General features: G+C 44.6%; 1 protein-coding gene across 1 annotated transcript; it reads right to left on the reverse strand.

Annotated features, from left to right (window-relative positions):
- Positions 1 to 411: 411 nt before the first annotated feature.
- Positions 412 to 8947, reverse strand: TRIM21 (tripartite motif containing 21). Its single transcript, XM_032641361.1, has 7 exons — positions 8879 to 8947; positions 7325 to 7779; positions 6729 to 6824; positions 5412 to 5642; positions 2662 to 2684; positions 1652 to 1752; positions 412 to 1356 (listed from the first exon to the last, which is right to left on the reverse strand). The coding sequence occupies exons 2-7, from the start codon at positions 7730 to 7732 to the stop codon at positions 806 to 808; spliced, it is 1410 nt and encodes a 469-aa protein (XP_032497252.1). The 5' UTR covers positions 7733 to 7779; positions 8879 to 8947; the 3' UTR covers positions 412 to 805.
- Between the last annotated feature and the right edge of the window lie 13215 nt (positions 8948 to 22162).

The following is a 22162-nucleotide window of genomic DNA, read 5'->3' on the forward strand; positions in this document are numbered from 1 at the left end:
AACATAGGCCGAAAGCTAGGACTCTTGTGCTAAACAGTTAGCCAAGTTGGAAATGCAAAGGAAGTTCCTGAAGGAAATTAAAAGTGCCACTCCAGGGCTTCCCTGGTGGTGCAGTGGTTGAGGGTCTGCCTGCCGATGCAGGGGACATGGGTTCATGCCCCGGTCTGGGAAGATCCCACGTGCCACGGAGCAGCTAGGCCTGTGAGCCATGGCCGCTGAGCCTGCACGTCCGGAGCCTGTGCTCCACAACGGGAGAGGCCACAACAGTGAGAGGCCCGCGTACCGCAAAAAAAAAAAAAAAGTGTGGCTGCTAATGGCTGTTTTTCTATAGGCAGTGGGGAGCCACTCATGATCTGATGCGTGTATGTTGGAAAGATAATCCTAGATGTGTACGAGACAGGAATGATGGGATAGACTGAGGCCCAATTTATTTAGGAAGCCCTTTGCAAGATACATAGTAGGGATCTGACCAAAGGCCTAGAGATGGAAAGGAGAAAACAAAACTCGAATCACATAAGGAAGGCAGAAACATGTTTTAGTTGATCCAGATGAGTCTGGGGGCCAAATACAAGTAGCTTGTTTCATGGAGGAAATCATAAGGCAATGCAGGGCAGGAATATTGGTGTTGCAAGTCATTTGATATAGACCTCCGGTGACCTCCCTGCCAAAGTTTACCTGCTGGCATCCTGACACCTCTGCAGAGACAAAGGTGGGTTGGAGTTCATGGGCAAAGGAGACAGGGCCAGTAGCTGAGAAGGGGAACCAACAGAGAGGTGCTGGTGTCCAGAGAGAGCCATCTGGATCCCTACCAGCCCATCGTCAGTGGACAGAGGATCAGAGGGGCTGCATTTCTTCCTCCGTCATTGAAACCAGGATTGAAGAAGGGCCGCAGAGGTCCAGTGAAGGCACATTCAGAGAAGGTGTAGATGAGGGAGCCATGGTCAGTGATGTTGTAGAAGGAAACAGTGCTGGCCTCATAGTCTAGGAAGATCCCAACTCGGCGTGGAGGCACCTGAAGGTGGAGGGGAGTCTGGGGCCAGGAGCCAGCCTCATAGTTTTGTTTGTTCCATAGCCAAATTGTCCAGAAGCCATTCTTGGGGGTGAGCAAAAACTGCCCCTTCCTCTGCACGGAGTCTCTACAAACCCCCAGGTCCCAGGCCTCCTTTCCCGTCACATCTACCTCCCAGTAAACTTTTCCAGAGTCAAAGCGCTGGGTACCCAGGACCATGGGATAGGTATCAAATCTCTCCTCATTTTCAGGCACTTCCTGCTGGGTGTTTCCAAGCCTCACTTGTCTCCGATTCTCCGAAAGGATGAGCCATGGATTGGCTGTATGTGGATCCAGAGTGACGTGTACTGCAGAGAGAAGACTACAGTCAGGCCAGGAGAGTGTGGGGAGTCAGTGACCCTGTGTCTGTAGTGGGGGGATGAGGATGAAAGGGTGACCCTGAGCCTCACTGGGTGAGGAAATGACCCCTAGCCAACTCTGACCCTTGCCCTGACCTTAGAGGGAACCACCTTCCCTATTTCTGCCCCTGCCCCGCCTACTCTGACCTGCCATCTCTCCGCCACCCTGGGATGCACTGTGAAGCCTCCTTATCCCCTTTCACTCCCCGGCAGGCCAGTCCCACAACCCTGGTACTGGCCTCACCTCCACATGTCCTCAGCATCTTCTTAACCCCGGGCACATAGCACACATTCCTCAGGTCTGGGGAGGTGATGTCCAGCTCCTTCAGGTTCCAGGACTCACTCCTGGGGGAAAAAGAGTTAGAGACCCTGACTCCAACTCCTACCTCACCCAAATCCTGTTGTTATAATCGCCTTCGGGGACGACTGATAATTTAATATAATGCAAATTTGCAAAAACATCTCCTGTGTTAGGATTCCTGAGGGTGAAGGCAAAAGGAGGTAGGATTTAGTGTCTATCCAAGCCCTGCTGGCTACAATGGGCCTCTGCAGCACCTGGACAGTCTGTATCTCCACTCCGAGCCTGAGGTCACCACGCAAGCACATTCTGTTTCATTTTACATCAAGGTGTCTGATATAGGCTGAATCACTTCCACGAGGAACCTAAGGAGTCACACCCCTATCGTGGGTCTTACCCATGGCTCTTTCTGGGAGGTTTGAAACTGGTTAGATTCTTTTTTTTTTTTTTTTTTTTTTTTTTTATGCGTTACGCGGGCCTCTCACTGTTGTGGCCTCTCCCGTTGCGGAGGACAGGCTCCGGACGCGCAGGCTCAGCGGCCATGGCTCATGGGCCCAGCCGCTCCGCGGCATGTGGGATCTTCCCAGACCGGGGCACGAACCCGTGTCCCCTGCATCGGCAGGCGGACTCTCAACCACTGCGCCACCAGGGAAGCCCCTGGTTAGATTCTTTTTAAAGAAAGAGTCCCAGCAGGCTGTAGACTCAGAACTTCCCTGTTGGTCATAACTTCACTTTGTGAAGACATTACAATCTAATTACTCTGGGCAACTCACCAACTGAGATGTCCATTAATTAGCCTTCTGAGACCAGAAAATATTTTATGGAGGATTGGGTCTTTGAGAATAGGGAAGAGGATGGGTATAACTTCAGTGCACATTTTCTAACTCAAAACCGTTTTTCACAGGTATAAATGCCTCCTGCTGCCCCATCCTCTAACAAAGAAAACCTCTCCTTACCTTTCCAGGACACTTTTCACCTCCTGAGGAGAAAAGAGACAGAGAGTAAGATCTGGAGTCATTGGTTTACGACTGAGACTTCAGTCCTGTGGGTGACGCGATGCCACCCTGAGGTCCACAGGATACTGCTCTCTGCCCCATCCCTCTGGGCCAAGGCCCAAAAGATGCTTCTGACCAGCTTGGAACAAAAGGCATGTGTGCGTGCTTGTGGGGGAAGCAGAAACCCAGCATGGGTGTGACTTACAGTTAGGGCAAGTAAGAGCAGCTTACAAATTCTGACTCAGAGGACAAATTAAAAAGACCAGATTCTTGGTGGGGGTGGGTGGGAGAGAAAAAAGGGGCAGAGATAGCCAGGCTGGCTGAGGCCCAGAGACAGTCACAGAGAAAGAATGGCCAAGTCAGCACGCACAGAGCGCACAGAAACTGCCCTTATCTGTGGGCTTGCACCACTCGGGGAGGAAGGGCTGGCTAGTTAGAGCTCTGTCCTCTGCTGTAGTTAACGTAGCCCCCGTCACGTATGTGAAACCAAAACATCTGAGAATATTCTGTGGCAGGGGTTGGGGTCCTTACCTGGGGAACTGGCAGGCTCCTAGGCCCAGGCAAAAGTGCCTTAGAAAGCTCTGCTCAATGCTGGGCAGAAGCAAGATTTAGATAACGGGAAGAAGACAGCCTGCCAAGTCAAATCAATCCTGTGGGCTTTTCTGCACAAACCAGAAATGGCTTCATGACCATATCTGACCCAGAGACAGTGAAAAGGTGTGGGGAAAAGAGGAACCATAGAATGTTACAGCATAGAGGGACTTTTGAGACCATCTAGTCCAAAGGTTCCCAAAGTGAGGCAAGCATTATCATTGGTGGATGTGAGATGACTTTAAGTAGAACACACATCAATGAATGTATAAAAAATAGTTAAAAAAAATAAATTCATTGATGTGTGTTCTACTTAATACCTCTTACTATTCAGGTGAACTTGGTTAAGCTGTTTAGCTTTAGTCGCTCACTAAATCTCTTCACATCTCTGCACCTTAGTTTTCTCATCTATGAAATGGGGACAACAGTAGCATCCAACTCATTGTGTTGTCATGAGGGACTAAACACCTGGTGTGTTATATATACTATTTAAGAATTTGCAGTTATTAATATTATTGTTACGAAATACATTAGAAAAGGTATCAGTAACATAACACATGGCTACTATTGCTTAGGACAAATTTCTTTTTCTTTCTTCTTTTTGTATAACTTGTCTTGCTTAATTATTCCTAAACTCCTATTAGGTAAGTACTGTTATTTATATTCCACTTACAGATTAGAAAACAGGCATAGAACAAGCAAAGTCACAAGGATAGCCATATAACTCAATAATTCGTGCAATTAGCATATACAGCTAAGCCATATTACCAAATGAGAACACTGGCTTAGGCCAAATAAGGGAGAAACAAAGTTACATTTTAATATTTCTCTAAAATTCTCATTTCCTGGTCCTAATTTTCCTGGGAGGACAAAATTATGCTCACAAGGTTTAATTTTATTTTCGCAGTTATTTTACTTTTAGCTTTATTTCCTCATTTCCAATCTACTGTTTTTATGTTCAGTAGCTAGTTAATAATATAAATGATAATAAAATTAATTAACATTTATGCAACCACATACTGTATCCCAGGTACTGTTCTAAGCATTTTATATGTGCTGAAACCGAGCAGGACCCTGTGCGGCTTTCCCAAGAGCAGACCCTTTTTTTTGTCCCATCTCTTTTGTCTTTTTTTTTTAAATTGAAGTATAGTTGATTTTAATTGAAGTATAGTTAATGTTTCAGGTGTACGGCAAAGTGATTCAGTTACACACATATATATATACATATCGATTCTTTTTCAGATTCTTTTCCATTATAGATTATTGCAAGATATTGAATACAGTTCCCTGTGCTATTCAGTAGGTCCTTGTTATTTATCTATTTTATATACAGTAGTGTATGTCTGTTAGTCCCAAACCTCTAATTTATCTCCCACCCCCTTTCCCCCTTGGTAACCATAAGTCTGTTTTTTATGTCTGTGAGTCTGTTTCTGTTTTGTAAAATAAGTTCCTTTGTATTATTTTTTTAGATTCCACATATAAGTGATATCACGATATTTGTCTTTGAGGACAAATTTCCTTTTAAACTAAATTTATTCAGGTAAAAGAGTGAGACAATTTAAAGAAAAAAGTAACATGCTCACATCATTTGGGTAGTTCACAGAAGTAGCAGAAAGTGTAAAGACAATAAATTTATGACTAAAGCCTGGGGAACCCCTGTTATTTAGCCCACTCCCTCCCCCTTGTTTCACAAATGGAGAAATTAGGTCTAGGAAAGGAAAATGACAACTTAGGGTAACAGAGAGAATTGGTGGCAGGGCTGGGGCTGGTCTACTGTCTCTCGGAGATATGTAATACTCTAATATCCATTTAACATATGAGAAACCTGATCCTCAGAAAGATTAAGGTACTTTCTCAAGGTCATGAATCTGGTATGTATTAGAGCAGGCACTTAGCAGAGATGTCCATTTCTTTTAATTGCTGCATGGAATATTCCCACCTAACTTTGTACCTTTCCATGCCTTGAATGCAAACCACTCATGGGTCTGAATTCCAGTTTGTTTTATTTAAGAAAACTCCAGGGACCAAGTCTCTGTGTGCTCTGAAGGTAGCCCCAAAGAGCTCTGGCTTTTTTCAATTACTCCTTGAATCTCAGAGGGGATCCCGTCCTTAGGCCTCACCTGCAGCAGTTCCAGCGCTGAGCCCCGACTCCTCCTGTCTAGTTCTGAGATCAGCTCCTGCAGGGCCTGGCTCTGCTGCGCCAGGCTGGCCTCGGTGGCCCCCAGGACTCTCAGCTGTTCCCTCTCATCCTCCTCCAGCTTCTGCAGTTGCCTCTGCTCCTCTTCAGCCAGGAAGTTTTTCTGTCTTACAAACTCTTTGTGAATCCTCAATTTGTGTGCCTCAACCTTCCCCTTTGGTGTCAATGGAAAGAAAAGAGGTGTTTTTTTTTTTTTTTTATCACAGTCTCCTAAGCTTTGGGAATGGAAGTGCCCGTATCTATTTCTATTCCTGGAAGACTCACCACTCTGGCTCTGTCTGGGAATAAACACACACATCTACAATTTTGCTGGGGAGGTGGGGGGCTGAGGCTCCTGGGACTAAGAGGGGAACAGGGCTGCTGGGGGCGCACCATGACTGCCCTGCAACCACAGTGTCATCCGCCTATGGTATTGGAGATTTCCTCAACCTCCTTCAAATCGCCACCCAAACATGCCCCTTGGTCTTCATATCTCAGTGAGTAACTGAGGGAGTAACATCTGGCCCCACTGCCAACAACCTCGCAAAGACAGGCTCACAACCCCGTTCCTAAGTTCTGGGGAAAAGGAGTCTTTGGGATATTCTTGGCTTGCTCTCTGCTGCTTGTAACTGGAGGGTCACTCGATGACACAGGATGACCCCTTTTGCCACCACAGCCTGACTCACCCTTCACCGGTCCCAAATCTTCTTCTTCTGGGATCTCCTGGCCATGAGCTCCTTCCCCTCCCTTCTAGTCCCTGGCACGCCCCGCCTCCTAATTCCTGGTGCAGAACAAGCTGTAGCTCTCCATTACACTTGGACCAGTGATCTGGACATGGTCAAGCAACCAACTGGTCAGACTGTTTTTCCTACCTTAGACCTTGATGGTTCCCTTAAGCCTGTTCCTCACAGCCCGTGTCGTTTCCCGACGGGCCAAGTCATTGGCATCTCTCCTGGGATTCCTCCGTCCCAGACACTGAGGCTCTGTGCTGTCATCTCCAGAGACTGGGCTCAAGGAGAAGGAGCTTCAGGGTGTGTCTTGTCCCTCAGCAGCTTCTCTTAAGACTCTCCATCTGATTGGGAGCTCTCTTTGAGCTCCACCCTTTTTTATTCCCCTCCATCAGGAGACCTAGGGGACAACTGGTTCTTGGGGAGTGAGATAGAGGGATTGGCATAGCTATGGTTAGGGCTTTCTTGAGTCCAGGACCCTGGACCCTCCCCGGGCTTCTGATCTAAGATTCCCTTCAGGACATGACTCTTGCCTTCCAGCCTGCTTTCTTCTTTGCAACATCCACTTCCAACTTCTCAGTCAACTTCTGCTTGTTTCTTAGTTTCTGTAGTGCCACCTGGAGCTTCTCCTGCAGAGAAAGATAGCAGGTTAATGCCCACTCAGATCAAGAAGTAAGATGCAGTGGCATGAGGTGGGGGAAGATCATACTGATTCTTAGAAAAGTCTGAGTGCAGAGGATGAGCAAGAACTAGAGTCTGTTTGGGGTAGGAATTCTGTGGATGGGAAGACTTTGGAAAAAGCCTGATGTTTCTTACAAAATAGAGCCACACTGTTGGGGTAGTAGGGATGGGGGCACTACTCATTCTTAATTAACCAGGAGGCCACAGGGAAACATAATCCATGCAGCATTTTCCCATAGCATATACCCTGCTCCTGGGGAATGAGAAAATTGTGCTGAGCTTGCAATTCTCCCCTTAAATAAGACACAGAAGGCAGGAGACCCCCATCCTTTCCCCATCCCCTCAACTCCACAGGTGACTCTCTCCCATTCCCAGCCCTGGGGAACAAAGCAGTCATCAAGGCCCTATCTGCTTCCTACCCGTTCGTGCCTCCATGCTAAGGCCTCACCTGGTACTCCTGAGCTGCCTCCTCAATAGGGACCATGGGGTGGTCACGGTGTTTCTGGGACTGGGAACACACCCAGCAAAGGGCCTTCCCATCTTCCTTACAAAATAGGTGAAGTTTCTCTCTGTGCACCACACACAGCTCCTCTTGTGTGCCCTCCTTGGCATCCTGGCTGATTTTTCTAAGATTCTCCACCATGTTGGCCACCTGTCGGTTGGGCCGGAGGTTCCGGAGCAGGAAGCGGCGCCGGCACACAGGACAGACGCTGCCCCCAATTTTCCCAACCTCAGAGATGCATTCCTGGCAGAAGCTGTGACCACATTCGATGCTCATGGGCTCCACCATGGGATCCAGGCAGATAGAGCACGTGACCTCCTCCCACATCATTGCCAAGGGCACTGCTGAGGCCATAGGGGTAATGTTCCTATTAAGCACCACTGGGGAGATCTTCCAGTAGCCTAGCGGGAGAGAAGAAGAGGGAAGGAGGAGATGAGAAGCGCTGTGTGAGAAAAGTAAGACAATTCAAGGGAAACCACCAGAGAGAGTGAGCTAGAGGGGGTGAAAACAAGAAAAGACAAGGAACTCAACCTGAATAACAAGAGCTTCTCCTCCATAGTCTGGTTCACGGATCCAGTCAGACAGAAGGGGAAACTGAGTCCCCAAAAGAGAGAGCAAAAATTGTTGAGAACCTGAGATACTGCTGCTTACAATTCGACTTTCATCATGTCCATCTCTTCTTAAGCCCTCAGTGCTCAGGCTTTACCTGTCCATCTTCCATCTCAGGCCACTGGTCTTCGACTCCGTTGAGAGCTAATCCTAATAGTGGCGACCATTTACCAGGCACCTTCCATGTGCCAGGTGCTACATACTTCACCTAGATCTTCATTAATTTTTGCAATAATGGCAGGAACTATCTATATCTATCTATCTGTAATATGAATATATATAAGAATATTTATACTTATATATTCTCATAAGTATATATGTATATCTGTATGTGCACATATGTATATGTGTATATGTATATACATATGTGTATACACACACACAAATGTGTGGTTGATTGAGCACTCCCTGAGCTCTTCTCTCAGCTACTCTGAACCTGGCACCTGTCTTCGTTTCTTCCAGGGCATAGACCCATACGTTTCTAACATTCTAAGCAACCCTGTCCCTCTCACCTCCAGAGGGGGCCTTTTGGGGATAGGAGTCTCAGGGATTGCAGAACCACCCCACACCGGGCTCCCCTGGACCACCCTCCGAGCTAGGTTGCCATCCTAGTTCTCCCAGTTTCCCTGGGTCCTTCATCCCAGCTCAGGTGCCGGCAGCAGGGCAGCCCGAGTTCATTCTTGGAAGTCAGGTTCGCAGCCCAGCCTCCACCCAGGCAGCAGGGGAAGAACTGCTGGGTTAGGGTTGAGGGAGACCTGCTGCGAAGGGAAAACTGAGATCGAAGGCGCTAGGGGTGGGGACTGCTTAGGAAGGGGCTCTTCAGATCTGGGGAAGGGGAGAGAGGTCCCCAAGGCAGGGCTGGGGTACCTCCGTCTAGCCAAATTCACTCACCTTTCCGAAGAACTTAAGCAGATAGTAGCCGGCTCCCTGTTTCACTTTCGATTTCCTGTCAAAGACCCGTCTGAAAGGGAGGGGGCGGAGCAGGAGGTGAGTGGGAGGGGCAAAGGGAGGAGGAAGGAGGAGGGGTTGAGGTGCGGCCTGCGACGCGAACCGTGGGCGGGGGCTTTTGGGAGGCTGGGGCTGAGTGAAAGCTCCGCAGCATTTAGTCCTTGCTTTGCGCTCCCACTCGTGTTCTCACTGTCTAACAGAGTAAAATATCGTTATCTGCTGCGTGGAGGAGTCATGCTGCTTTATCTGACACTGGTCATCACCCCACGCCTACGTGGTGTGCCCGCGTGCAGGAGCGGCTTTTAAGGAGGTTTGGATGGACAGGAGTGCCCGGAGCTCTCCCGCAAAGGCCACCTTCTGTTTCCTACTTCCCCAAACCATTCCTTTTCAGGAGACTTGATATTCTTTTTTTTTTTTTTTTTTTTTTGCGGTACGCGGGCCTCTCACTGTTGTGGCCTCTCCCGTTGCGGAGCACAGGCTCCGGACGCGCAGGCTCAGCGGCCATGGCTCACGGGCCCAGCCGCTCCGCGGCATGTGGGATCTTCACGGACCGGGGCACGAACCCGTGTCCCCTGCCTCGGCAGGCGGACTCTCAGCCACTGCGCCACTAGAGAAGCCCAGGAGACTTGATATTCTTTTAATATCAGGGGGAGAGAGATTTTTTTCGCATTACCCCAAGGTGGCATCACATCAGTGAGTGGGTAAGAAGGGGCTTGACATTTATTTATTCAGCACCAACTGTGCACTTATCACTGAGCTAGGGATTTTTTCTGGCTGTTTTATTAGTATTATTAAAGTTGTGGAAAAATACACATAACATTTACCATCTTAACCAATTTTAATTGTATAGTTCAGTGGCATTCAATACATTCACATTGTTGTATAACCATTACCACCACCCATGCACAGAACTTTCTTCATCTTGCCAGACTAAAACTCTGTATCCATTAAACAATAATTTCCCATTCCCTCCCCTCAGACCCTGGCAACCACCGTTCTGTTTCTGTGAGTTTGACTATTTTAGGTGCCTCATGTAAGTGGAATCATACACTATTTGTCTCTTCGTGACTGGTTTCTTTTACTTAACGTAATGTCCTCAAGGTTCATCCATGTTGTAGCATGTAACAGGATTTCCTTCCTCTTTAAGGCTGAATAATATTCCAGTGTCTGGGTATACATTTTGATTATCCATTCATCTGTCAGTGGATGCTTGGGCGGCGTCCATCTTTTGGCTATCGTGAATAACACTGCTATGTCAGGTTATATTATTTAAGTCACACAACAACGTAGCGATTCAGGGTTTATTACTCATATTACAGGAACGGACACAGAGGCTGAATGGAGTGAGGTGACTTGCTTTAAGTGATGCAGTAGGCATAGTGCATGAGAGTTAAAGTTCCAGGGAAAATCCTCATTTTAGGGACAGCCAGGAGATAACAGGCTGCCCTGATAGTTCGGGCAGAGGCTGCAGGGGCAGCTGATAGAAATGTCTCTGTTAGACAGTAGAGGAGGAAGGAGAAAAGAGAAAAGAGGAAGGATGGTAAGGCTAGAAGAATTCTCAATTCCTTCTTACTCATTCTTTTTTTTTTTTTTTGGTCCCTGTATAACTTAATGTAAAAACATCCGTTGAACTTCACTTAATATTTTCTATAGATTTTGGAAACCTAAAGACACTTCATGCTTCTTTGAAATTTCCAATTCTGTTTTGAAGAGAATTTGCTCAGTGAAAGGCTCTCAGGTGATATCTAATGTCCAAATTGTGCCACTGTACCCAGACTTAATTCCAGGAACATAGTCCCAGAAAGCAAAGTTGGAAACAGAGTTAAACAAACAAACAAACAAATGAAAAAATGAAAGGAAGAAGAGACTTGTATGTGAGTTTGAAAACACTCAGAAAATGGCTGCTTCACATCACTGCAGACCCTCTGTGGTTTCCAGCAGGCACGAAGTAGAACTGTTGGGAGGAGAACCGTAGAAAAGAGCACAGGTCTCATGATAGGGCAGACTGGATTCAGTGCTAGCCTTGCTATTTACTAGTGACATGCCATTTCTCTGAGCATCCGTGTCCTCATCTATCATATGAGGATGTTAATACATATGCCACAGGGTTTCTTTGCCAAATGTTCAATAATATGCACACAGATCAATTAACGTAATGCATACATAGCTGCAACAGTTCCCACCTTGGCAATTGGCTATAAGACCAAAGTTGCCACTCATTCCAAATTCTCCTCATTCACTGCCAGCACTTTAGTACTTCAGTGTTCTTTTCCTAGTGAGGTGACCCAAATCTTCATTCCTGAAGGTTCAGTATCAATGTTCCTATCTTTAATGCATTGGCCACTGTTACTGGACGATGGTAACTAGGAATCTCTCCAATGCATATTTTAGGTTTTAGGCATAGTCTTCCTTGCCCCCATTATGTACCAGCAACTCAAGTTCTCTTGGTAATAGGGATGTCATTCCAGCTAGTATAGAAACCCCATCCTCTATTTCTTCAGTGGCTTCTTCACTACCCCCAGAGATCCAGGGGATAGTGGCAAATTCCTATTTATTAGAACAGATTTTCTTACTCTGGTGGAAGAGCTTCTCCTTTCTTTACTAGACCCTTTGAACAGTGCTGAGCCCTAGGTTGGGGGGGGGGGGTGGAGAGAAAATGTTCTGTAAATATTACTAGTTTGATGGTAATAGGGGCCACATCCACCTCCCTTCTTGATTCTCTGAAGAGTGTTTATAATGGATATAAAAATCACATATTAGTTGTTGATTTTAAGCATGTACCAGAATTTATGGGACAACCTTCCTATATCATAGGGTGGGCTTTCCAAATTGTTGCCATACCTGAGCCTTCAGCAGTACATCCCAGAGTTTTATTGGGCTAACTTTTTCTGGCTGATGGTATACATTGTCAGACCACTGCATTCCACAGGGCAATCCCACTATCAGAATTCTTGGACTGTAAAATCAGTTCCTTGGTTGCAGGTGATATTGTTGGATACACAGATGGTGTAAGTCTAAAAATGGTGGTGCTGGCAGAAGCAATGTAAGATGGAAAATGAATCTGTCTCTGGAACAGTACCTATTTTGTGAGGACAATTGCTGTCAGTTCAATGTCATTAACATTCCACTAGAAGACTGTCTAGATTCTCTTAGAAAGAGGGAAAAATCAGGCTTCAGAGTTGGCCTTTTAGGTGCAAGTGTCGGTAGCAGCAGGGATATAATCTCTGCCTGACCATGGGTTTCTCCTCAAGCTATCTGTTTACCACTACTGATAAAGACGCTTGTATAAGAGCCCACTGAACAAGCAACATGTGACTGGGAAGAGGCTGGTCAGCACCCACAGGATGGGTCATCTTATTTACCTGATTATTGAGTGCCTTCTCTGTGTTGTATGTCCTCTGGTGTGTATTCACATGGGACAAAAATATTTTCACTCTGGACCCTTTCCTAGACGTTCAATGCATACTTCTATCCATAACTCTTTGTTATCAATCTTTGAATCTTTTATTTTTCAGCCCTGGACCACAGGCCAACCTGTAAGACACAGTCAAGGTGGTATATATATCATCTACATCAATTCATCTTTTTTTTTTTTTTTTCAAGCAAAGCAGACAACCCCCTGCTTCAAGTTTTGTCCATTGGTAAGATTTTTCTTCACCACTGTCTTGCAGGATGATATGTATTGTATACTAATCTTGTGCACCACATCAGATTCTCTAGAACCCCCTCTTATTCTCTTAGCACCCTACCAGTGCTGGGTTACCACTCCATACACACACTGTCCGATTTGGATGAGACATCACGCTGCAGGGCATGGGATCCAGATTTCTGAGCAGCTGCTATAGGCAAATGCCACAAGCAAAAAGTGCAGGGGGTTAGTTCTCCATGAGGTGAACATTGATAGGAGAGATAGGAGAGAGTGGGACTGATAAATTCCCTTCCTTTCTCTCCCCTGGACTATTTCTAGATGAGACTCCTTGCAGTTCTAATGAGCAAATCCACTGGCCAAGGAGCTTGTCAGGTCTTTTTTGAAACTCATTATGAATCATTATCCAGTGTGATAATGCATCGAATTGCATTGTTTTGCATTTTTTCCTTGCCTCACTTCCCTTTCCCCCAAGGCTGATTGTCTTGCTTCTCTCTTTTCTTACCCTCACTGCCTGCTGAATAAAGGTCACTAATTTAATCACACCTCAGGTTCATCTAGAGGATCTGGTCAACCTTCCTCCAATATTTGCAATGCTTAAACCCAGTTAGAAACCAGATCACAAGGGAGCCTGGGAAACCCAGCATTCAGGAATTAACCTCTTGCAATAAAGAGGGAGAAGGGATATATTTGAGAGCAAACATGCAAATGACTGGCTCGGTGTTTTATACATATCATCTTATTTATAACTCTCTAGATAGTCTTATCATCTCAATTTTATAGAATGGGTGCTGATGCATTTAGAGTCTAGGTACCTGGCACAGGGTACCTAGTTTAAAAGTCAGGAGTTTAAGTTCTACTTGATGCCATATACAATGATCTTAACTATAATCCAGGCAAGCCTTTTGTTTTTATGTATTTAAGGCCAATGTATCCTTAAAGTCTCAACTCAAACATCATCCTCTTTTACATAAAGCCTTCCCTATTCCTCCTTGTCTACTAAAGGAGAGAGTAATATACCAGTTTAATTTTTACACACATTTACTCTTTTTTTGAGGCATAAGCTACTAGAGGATAGGATTGATGCCTATCTAATCTCTGGGTAAAGCACAGTGAATAAGGGGACCCCAAATTTGTGAACCATTTCAAATAATATTGGATAATTTAGATTTTAGAATGAGTTGAATGGGGAGCAGTCTCTCATAAGAAGATAGAATTACACTTAAGTTTCACCTGCCTACTTCCATTTATCATTCTTTATCCCATCCCTGATTTGAGAGCTGACTCTTGCATTAGCCATATTTATTACTTGTAAGGCAAAGAAAGCATCCTAGAATTAGGTACTGGAAAAGCTAAAGAAAATATTTCGTCAGAGAGATGTCAACAAACGGTTAAGAATTCATTAAAAAATGATCTCTTTATCCCTAGAAACTGAAATATAAGAAACTCCAAAATTTCTAAAATTTCAATGAATGAAAAAATGGTGTGTAATAGGTATAGGAAGGCTTATATTGGGGTGTGGCCCATGGATGACAGAGAGATTGGTCTCCTGGTTGAAAGAACCACCTGGAAAACCCCAGGAACTGCTAATAGCCTCAAGCAGACAGAACCTGGAAATATCCTGTTCCCTAATCTGCAGGAAACACTGGAACCTGGAGTGGAATAAAGAGAAGTTAGGACTCACAGATATAGAGAGCAAACAGTGGTTACCAGTGGGCGTGGAGGGGAAATATAGGGGTGGGGGAGTGGAGCTTACAAACTACTGGGTGTAAGATAGCCTCAAGAATGTATTGTACAACACAGGGAATATAGACAATGTTTTGTAATAACTGTAAATGGAAAGCAACCTTTAAAAATTGTATAAGAAATAAAACTAAATTAAAAAAAAGAGGTGTCAGGACATCCTGCAGTGTAGCCTGACACCTCTACATTGTCTTCTTTTCATGCTAGAGAGAAAGGAAGAGAGGATGGCTTTTCTACAAAATAACTGACCAACTTTCTTAAGACTCTCAAGGTCATGAAAACCAAGGAAAAATTGAGAAATCATCACAGACCAGAAGAGACTAAGGAGACATGATAACTAATTGGGATATAGTACCTACATTGAATCCTGGAACAGACAGAAAACAGACACTAGTGAGAAAACTGGTGAAATCCAAATAAAATCTGAACTTTAGTTGATAGTAATGTACCAATATTAGTCCCTTAGGTTTGACAAATGTACCATGTTTATGTATTATGTTAACATTAAGAAAACTGGGTGAAGGGTATACAGAAATTCTCTACACTATCTTTTTAACTTTTCCACAAATCTGAATTTATCCCAAGATAAAAAGTTTATTTTAAAAGAGCCAAAACTCTGACTCTGAGTGGTGGAGGAAGTGTGGCATATGGATGGACAATGCAGAAGAGTCCAGGCAGATTACTGAAGCCTGTTCTCAATTTCCTATTGGAAAGGAAAAGGGAGTATGTATGGAGCTTATATGATGTGTCAAGTTCCTTTCTGAGTGCCTTTCTATTGTAATATAATTCTAACCACGATTCCATGAAATAATTATTATTCCTGGTTTACAAGTGAACCATGAAAGGTTCAGGGAGTTAAAGTCATTTGCTCATTATCACACAGTTGATGAGTGACAGAGCCAGAAATAGATCCCAGCTTTTCTACATCATGCTTGATGTATGATCCCTGAGGGTATTAACAGGTGAGGGACGTTGCTTCATCATTATAACTGTTTTCAACCACCTTCATTCCCTAGGTACAGGCATAAAGTTAGATAGAAAACTCTTCTCCTTTCCAGCACATTCTCCACCTTTAAAGCACTTACACACGTCTCTTTGGTTACATGCCTGATTTCTCATTCTCTCTAGAAATGGAAATTCCTTGCAGCCTCTGTTACCGCAGGAGGACAGACTATGTCCCAGCCTCTAACTATTACCGACCAGGGTTCTTGGCCTTCCCCGGTCAATAGAAATTGACTAGAGGCCAGACAAGAAATTCAAGCAAGGCTTTATTGGGGCCCCCGCTGCAGCAGCGGGGAGTGAGAACAAACAACAGGTTCCCCTGCTTGCTGCCTGAAGTGGGGGGCACGTTTGTTCCTTATATGGGATGAGGGTAGGGGTGTGTCCAGGGGTCGTGCCAGAGGGGTGGCTTAGGTGTTTTGCCCACTGCTTAGGTGGTGTGTGCAGGGGGCATGCTCAGTACCCTGCTTTTGCTCCCGACTCCCTGTTTTTGCTCCAGGCTCTTCAAAAGTGGCAGTTGGGTTTTTTGGTCTCTTTGTAACTTTGGGGTCCAGAATTTGCCCGATCTGGGCATGCACGCAGTTATTTTTAGTTCCGTACAGTTTCTTTGTATTTTGTTGCTTGAGGAGAGGTGTGTCCAGGTGCAAGCACTGCAGCACTGCAGCAAAGGGCCCCAGGTCTCAGCCTGTCTCAGAACCATCCTCTTAGGCCCCACCTGCCTCCATTTATCGCTGGGCTACTTAAGGGCTGGCTCTTTGGGAAGGAGCAGGCGTACTGTAATCTCCCCTGGCGGCCCCTCTGAGAAATCATCAGGATGTACTGCTTGATGCTTCCTTCCAAGTCCCATGGCTGCCTGGCCCAGCACTCAGGGGGTTCAGGAAGTTCAACTATGAAAATCTCTTGGCTTTTCACGCAGATCTCAGCAGACCTGTTATTTCCCTACCTCCATCAGGAGGATTATAAGGCACTGGTCTTTATTGACACAGCAGAAAATGCTTTTCACAAACACCGGTTCAGATGAGAGGAGACACAAGCTCTGGAGCCATGGTGAGTGCCGGGACCGGGGTGTCAGAGCTGGGACCTGGGGTGAGGGCACTGAGCCTGGAGGCCTTGCGCCACTGCCCTACACCAGCATTTCTTCCTCTGGGCAGCACTAAATGGTCTCTGCTCAGGGCAGGCAACTACCCTCCAGGTCTTCCCATAACCTGAGAGGTGAGAGTTACCTCCAGCCCTTTGCCATCCTCCTTTTAATAACATAATGGGCTTGGGTGGGCATCAGTAGTGAGTTCTTATCACATCAACGTCCTTTCTGAGCTTGACAGTTCCTTGCTGAGGAACATGGTCACCTCATGATAAAAGGAAACACTGAACCTTCTCAGTCCTCAACCAACTAGCCAAACTGACGCTACAAGCTCCAGATTCCCCAGATTCACCTGCAGGGGCTGCTCCTTGCACAGGCTTAAACTGACAGGTTTCCTGCAGCCTACTGTGGGTCTTCTGATTATGAGGCAAAGATTGTCATAAATGATAGACTCTGCCTTAATTTGGGGTCGAGCTGCGTGAGCAAACCTCCCCTTAGGCAGCATATTCTGACAAGTTTGAGCAGGCATAGAGGGCTCACTTTCTAGCTCATCCTTAGCTAACTCAAGGTGAGAAGGCTAGTAGCTATGCACCAGCTGATCAGAGTTAACGTTAATTAAGGGATTAGGAATTCCTGGTGACCTATTTAACCTCAGCACAACTCAGTGCGAGAAATTTCTCTTCTACAGGTGAGAACCTTAGGACAGAGAAGTGTTAAGAAATTTGCCCATGGTCATACAGTTAATCAGTAGTAAAGCCAGGATTTAAACTCAGGTGGTCTGGGTCTGGAGCACGTACTTCTACTATGTACTGCCTACCCTGGATAAGATATACGTAAGATGCCAACCTATCCCAGCCTCTGAAATGCTAATGTGACGAGACTCACGATTTTAATAGAACATCCATTATTCATGCTATTTAAGACATTCAAGGAAGTTAAAGAGATATCACATTTACAGACACATCAGACATCCTTAGCAGATTTATCTTTGTTAATCCTGGAGGGAGAATCATAGAAGGCTGTGTTACAACGTCTTCACAGGTACTGGCGATTTACACAAGCCTCTAAACCAGATTGATTCTACCTATCTACCTACTTACCTATCTACCATTTTAACTTAAATATTATTCAGTACTAGAGACATTCTTGATCCATTCCAGACCCTGGCATCTCTTCCTAAATAACCAGGCTTCACCAGTTAAATCTAATCAAGGATTTTGGTTGACAGCTTTTGAAATGAGGCAACGCTTATATAGTCAGATTTGAAGGGGGTCTCCTGTTAAAAAACATTTAAAGAGATCAAGTAAAGAAAAGAATTTTAAAAAGACTGATGGGATCAGATTTATTTAATAATCATGATTTTTTTTGGTATATGGATCCCAAATCTGTAAACAAACTAAGACTTTTAGAAGAATTCCAGTTTTGTTCCTTTACTCAGATTTCACTGAAGTTTCATTGATAGCTTTCAGGATTTAAGTCTTGTCTTAAAGTAGCGGCCTCTGAGCATCTCTTAGTTTATATGTAGTGTGGGGTGGACATCTCTCCACACATTCCTTCTTCAGCCCTAGAACATAATAAAGCTTAACACTTCTAGAAAGCAGCAGGAGATGGAGGGGGTCCGAGTTGTTTCTGAGGAGCTGGAGCCCCTGCAGACAGGTAGTGGCTTCCCAGTTACAGGTGCCCGACCTAGACAGGTTTGTGCTAAGCTCATTTCCCAGCAGAGAAGTATTAGAGCTAATCTTGGCTAAAGCACAACAGTATCAAGGGCTTGGAGAAAACTTGGATCCCTGTCTCCTGATAGTTTTTGCTAGGCTAGGACTGCAGTGTCAGGGCCTATTTTTCTGTAACCTCCCTTTTGGCCCTAGGCCTGGGGCTTCTTCAGTCCCAGGACTCAGCTGGCAAATCCAGAGGCTTAAAGCCTTACATCCCCTTGGGCATTAGTTGCCATAGGACTCTTCTTGTGGGAAGAGGGTCTCCAACTTTCTCTAAGCTGGGTCATTTCTTTTTGGTAGCTCATAATTTGGCCTTGAACCATCTGGGGACAGACTTCCTTGATTAGATAAATATAATCTTTGCACTATTCCTGGTCTTCTGGAACCTGGATGAGTGAAATGGTGGAGGGGCAGAGAGTGTAATTTAATTTTTTTTTTCACTCATCCTTGAAAGGGGCTGCTATGCATTGATTCTCTCTCTCCATCTCTTTCTTTCATTGTTTCCTCCCGCAGGTAGTTTTATCGCGTTTTTCTTTTGCTTTCTCAGGAGATTACTTCTTTGAGGAGGACATGCTTCTTCCTAAGCCATAAGCCTGTAACTAATCTCATGCAGTATGCAATACAGAAATTGTCAGTATGCACGTGGGCCCCTTATAGTCGTAGAACTTCAAGGATTGATGCATATAAGCAGTCAGGGAGGAGGTAGGAGTGGTAAACGAGATCTTATAAATCTGTAATCCTATTTCATCTTCTTTGGGGATGAGAATTTGCAGCTTTCATAGTAATAGCCATCATAGCTAGCAGACGGAGGCAGCATAACACAGTGGTTAAGAACGTAGGCTCTGAAGTTACAGCACAGGGAACTGGACTCACTATTCTGTAATAACCTAAATGGGAAAATAATTTGAAAAGGAATAGTATATGTATAACTGAATCACTTTGCTGTACACCTGAAACTAATACAGCATTGTAAGTCAACTATGCTCCAATATAAAATTAAAATTAAAATAAATAGAAATTAGAGGGAAAAAAAGAATGTGGGATCTGGAATCCGACTGCTTAGATTTAAACCCTGGCTCATCCACTTTCTTACTTCATGATCTCAGACAAGTTATTCAACCACTTGGTGCCTCAGTTTTCCTATATGCAGAATGGGAATGGAAATGATTCCTACCTCATAAGGCAGTAAATACTTGATAAATATCAAGCATTATTAAGCGCTTATTATGTGCCAGGCACTATGCTAAGTGCTTTGTGTGTATTCTCAATCTCTATATTGATTTCAAGAGACAAATATTTTCAAAGATTTTAGAGAGGAGAGTGCTGAGGGATGGACAGACGCATGAGCTTTGGAGTCAAATGGGACATTCTTGAAACCAGTCTCTTCTGCTTCCTCTTCATGGGGTCACTGACAGGTTTCCTCATCTCTGAGGCTCTATTGCCTCATCTACGGAAAGGGGATGATGCCACTCACAGGCTTTGTTTTTTTTCTTTTTAAACATCTTTATTGGGGTATAATTGCTTTACAATGGTGTGTTAGTTTCTGCTTTATAATAAAGTGAATCAGTTATACATATACATATGTTCCCATATCTCTTCCCTCTTGCATCCCTCCCTCCCACCCTCCCTATCCCACCCCTCCAGGCGGTCACAAAGCACCGAGCTGATCTCCCTATGCTATGCGGCTCTCGCAGGCTTTGGAAGGAGGTGGACGTCATGAGATAAGGGGCGTGAAAATCCTAGGTGTCTCTGCTTATTGTTACATTTTAATAAATGCCTACTGTGTGCTAAACAGTTTATAGTCTTTCCCATGTTCACAACCACTCTGTGAAGTCAGTGTTATTATTTTTTTTTTTTTTTTAACATGATAAGCGCACAACTTTTTGGTGAACTCCTTGTCACCCTGCAGCATTAGAACAGGGGGAGGAGAATGCAGCCTCCCTTGTATCACACACTGCTGAATTCTTGGGTGCAGGTGCACTGTGCAAGGTAAATTGGCCATTGCATTCAGACGATGAGCCACAACCTGTGTGGAAAGGTTGGAAGAACTGGGAGTGATGGAAGCAGAGAGGCCTGGCTGGACTAGTCTGAAGGCCACTTCTCTTAGCGTATGACTTCACTCTGGTCTCAAACCTCTGCATCTGCTTTAAAGGGAGGTGGGGTTGGAGGGAGGAGACAGAAAAACTGGCCTTTAAATTATCCTGAGGACAAAGGATCTAATAACCGCAAAGTGCCAGAATTGCTTTTTCTTATATGAAGCAGTTAAGCGAGTAGCCTTTGTCTTTAGGCCAGCTTGGATTTAAATCCTGGATCTATCTCCTAACATCATGACCTTGGGAAAGTTACTTAGCCTCTCTGAGACCCAATTTCTTCATCAGAAAATTGGAAAATATACCACAGGGTCAGAGGATTAAGTAAGCATAGGTGTAGAGAGCATTTATAAAAGACAAATGTGTTGTTTTCTGACTCTTCCTATTATTTAGTAAAAAAAATAAAATAAACTTAGGACCCTGAAGAAGTGTCAGAAAGCAAGAGACCTGGCAAAAAGGGGAAAAAATAGGGTAAGGCAAGGTGTATTTAACCCCAGCACAGTGATACAGGGATCTCTAGGGACCACAGAGAAAGAGGATGTCCAAGTTGCTTGAGAAGGTCCAAATGCTTGAGAAGGCCGTTCTATTTTTCAGGTGGGATTGTGGGCACTTGGGTGTCATTTTACTCTGCTGTGGACAGAAGCTTTGTGCAAAACTATATGATGCCATATGGAATGACAGTCTGTGAAAACATTGCTCGCAGGTGGGCCTCAAGCTGCTATTTTTGTATGGGTTAAGTTGCATCTGGAGAAAAAGCCTTTCTGTTTGGGCTCCGGCCTGTCAGGTAATGTATGTCTTGCCTGACAGTTTGGGAAATGTTTCAGAGCTTTCTGATAGCACGTGGCCTTGAGAATCAGGGCTGAGCTGAGACCAGGATCATTCACTTTGGCTTAACAGCAAGTTATTCTGCCTGAGACTCGGCCCTTTACTGTGAAGATGGTAGGGAACATCCTTACTCAGTGTCTGAACATAGCCAACAGATGATAGCAATTACTATTACTATCATTGTGAATAATCATTATCAGAAACCAGTTGGTGGAATCGCACATGCTCATAGTAGAACAAATAAGCACATTCCTTTAGGGGACTCCTGCTTTACGTGAGCTTTCATTGCTATATGCTGTTTCCTGGCACAGTTCTTGACACATAATGGAAAGTCAGTTTAGTAAGATGGTGATTGTAAAACATAAGTCAAACCATCTATTCACTCCTTCAATAAATAGACAAAAAGTTGAGTGGAGGGAGGCAGACAGGAAAGAGTATATATATAGATAATGCATGACATAGACAGGCAAAATCAGGATAGTGATTATAATTGAGAGGATGGAGTGACTGGAAGGGGTAACAAGGGAATTCTGCGAGGCTGACAGTATTCTGTTTCTCAATCTGGGTGCTTGTTACGTGGGTGTGCTCACTTTGAGGAAATTCATCAAGTTTTACATGTAGGAGTTGTAGACTTTTCTATGTGTATTTTATGTTTCAACAAAAGACATTTTAAAAATTATCAAATATGGTAAGTTTGATGAGTAGAATGATAGCTTATGAGTAGCATTTATAAGGCTTAGGGGAGAGGTGACTGTATAGGCTACAGATGTCGGATGAACAAGGTCCTTCCTCTTCTGGGCCCAGTATAAAGATCTTACTTAGACCTGATCCTGCAGCGTCAGGGACCAGTGAGGATCATTAAAGTTATGGTAGGAGATATATTCCCGAAGCAAATATGATCACTGTGTTTCCTCCCCAGGCGCATACTCATTTCCATGTCCACGCTTGCCTTTTCTTCAGTATTCTGATCATGATTCAAACGGAAATTTAGAAGGTGAATCAGAATGCAGAAAGACTGAAGAAAGTGGGATAGTTAGGAGGCTGTTATAATATTAAGGGAAATGATGGTGATTTGGGCTAGGTTATTTTCATTGGGATCTGAAAGGAGGGGATAGTTCAAAGTTGACTTGG

Source organism: Phocoena sinus, chromosome 8, assembly GCF_008692025.1.
Source record: "Phocoena sinus isolate mPhoSin1 chromosome 8, mPhoSin1.pri, whole genome shotgun sequence".
Lineage (NCBI taxonomy): Eukaryota > Metazoa > Chordata > Mammalia > Artiodactyla > Phocoenidae > Phocoena > Phocoena sinus.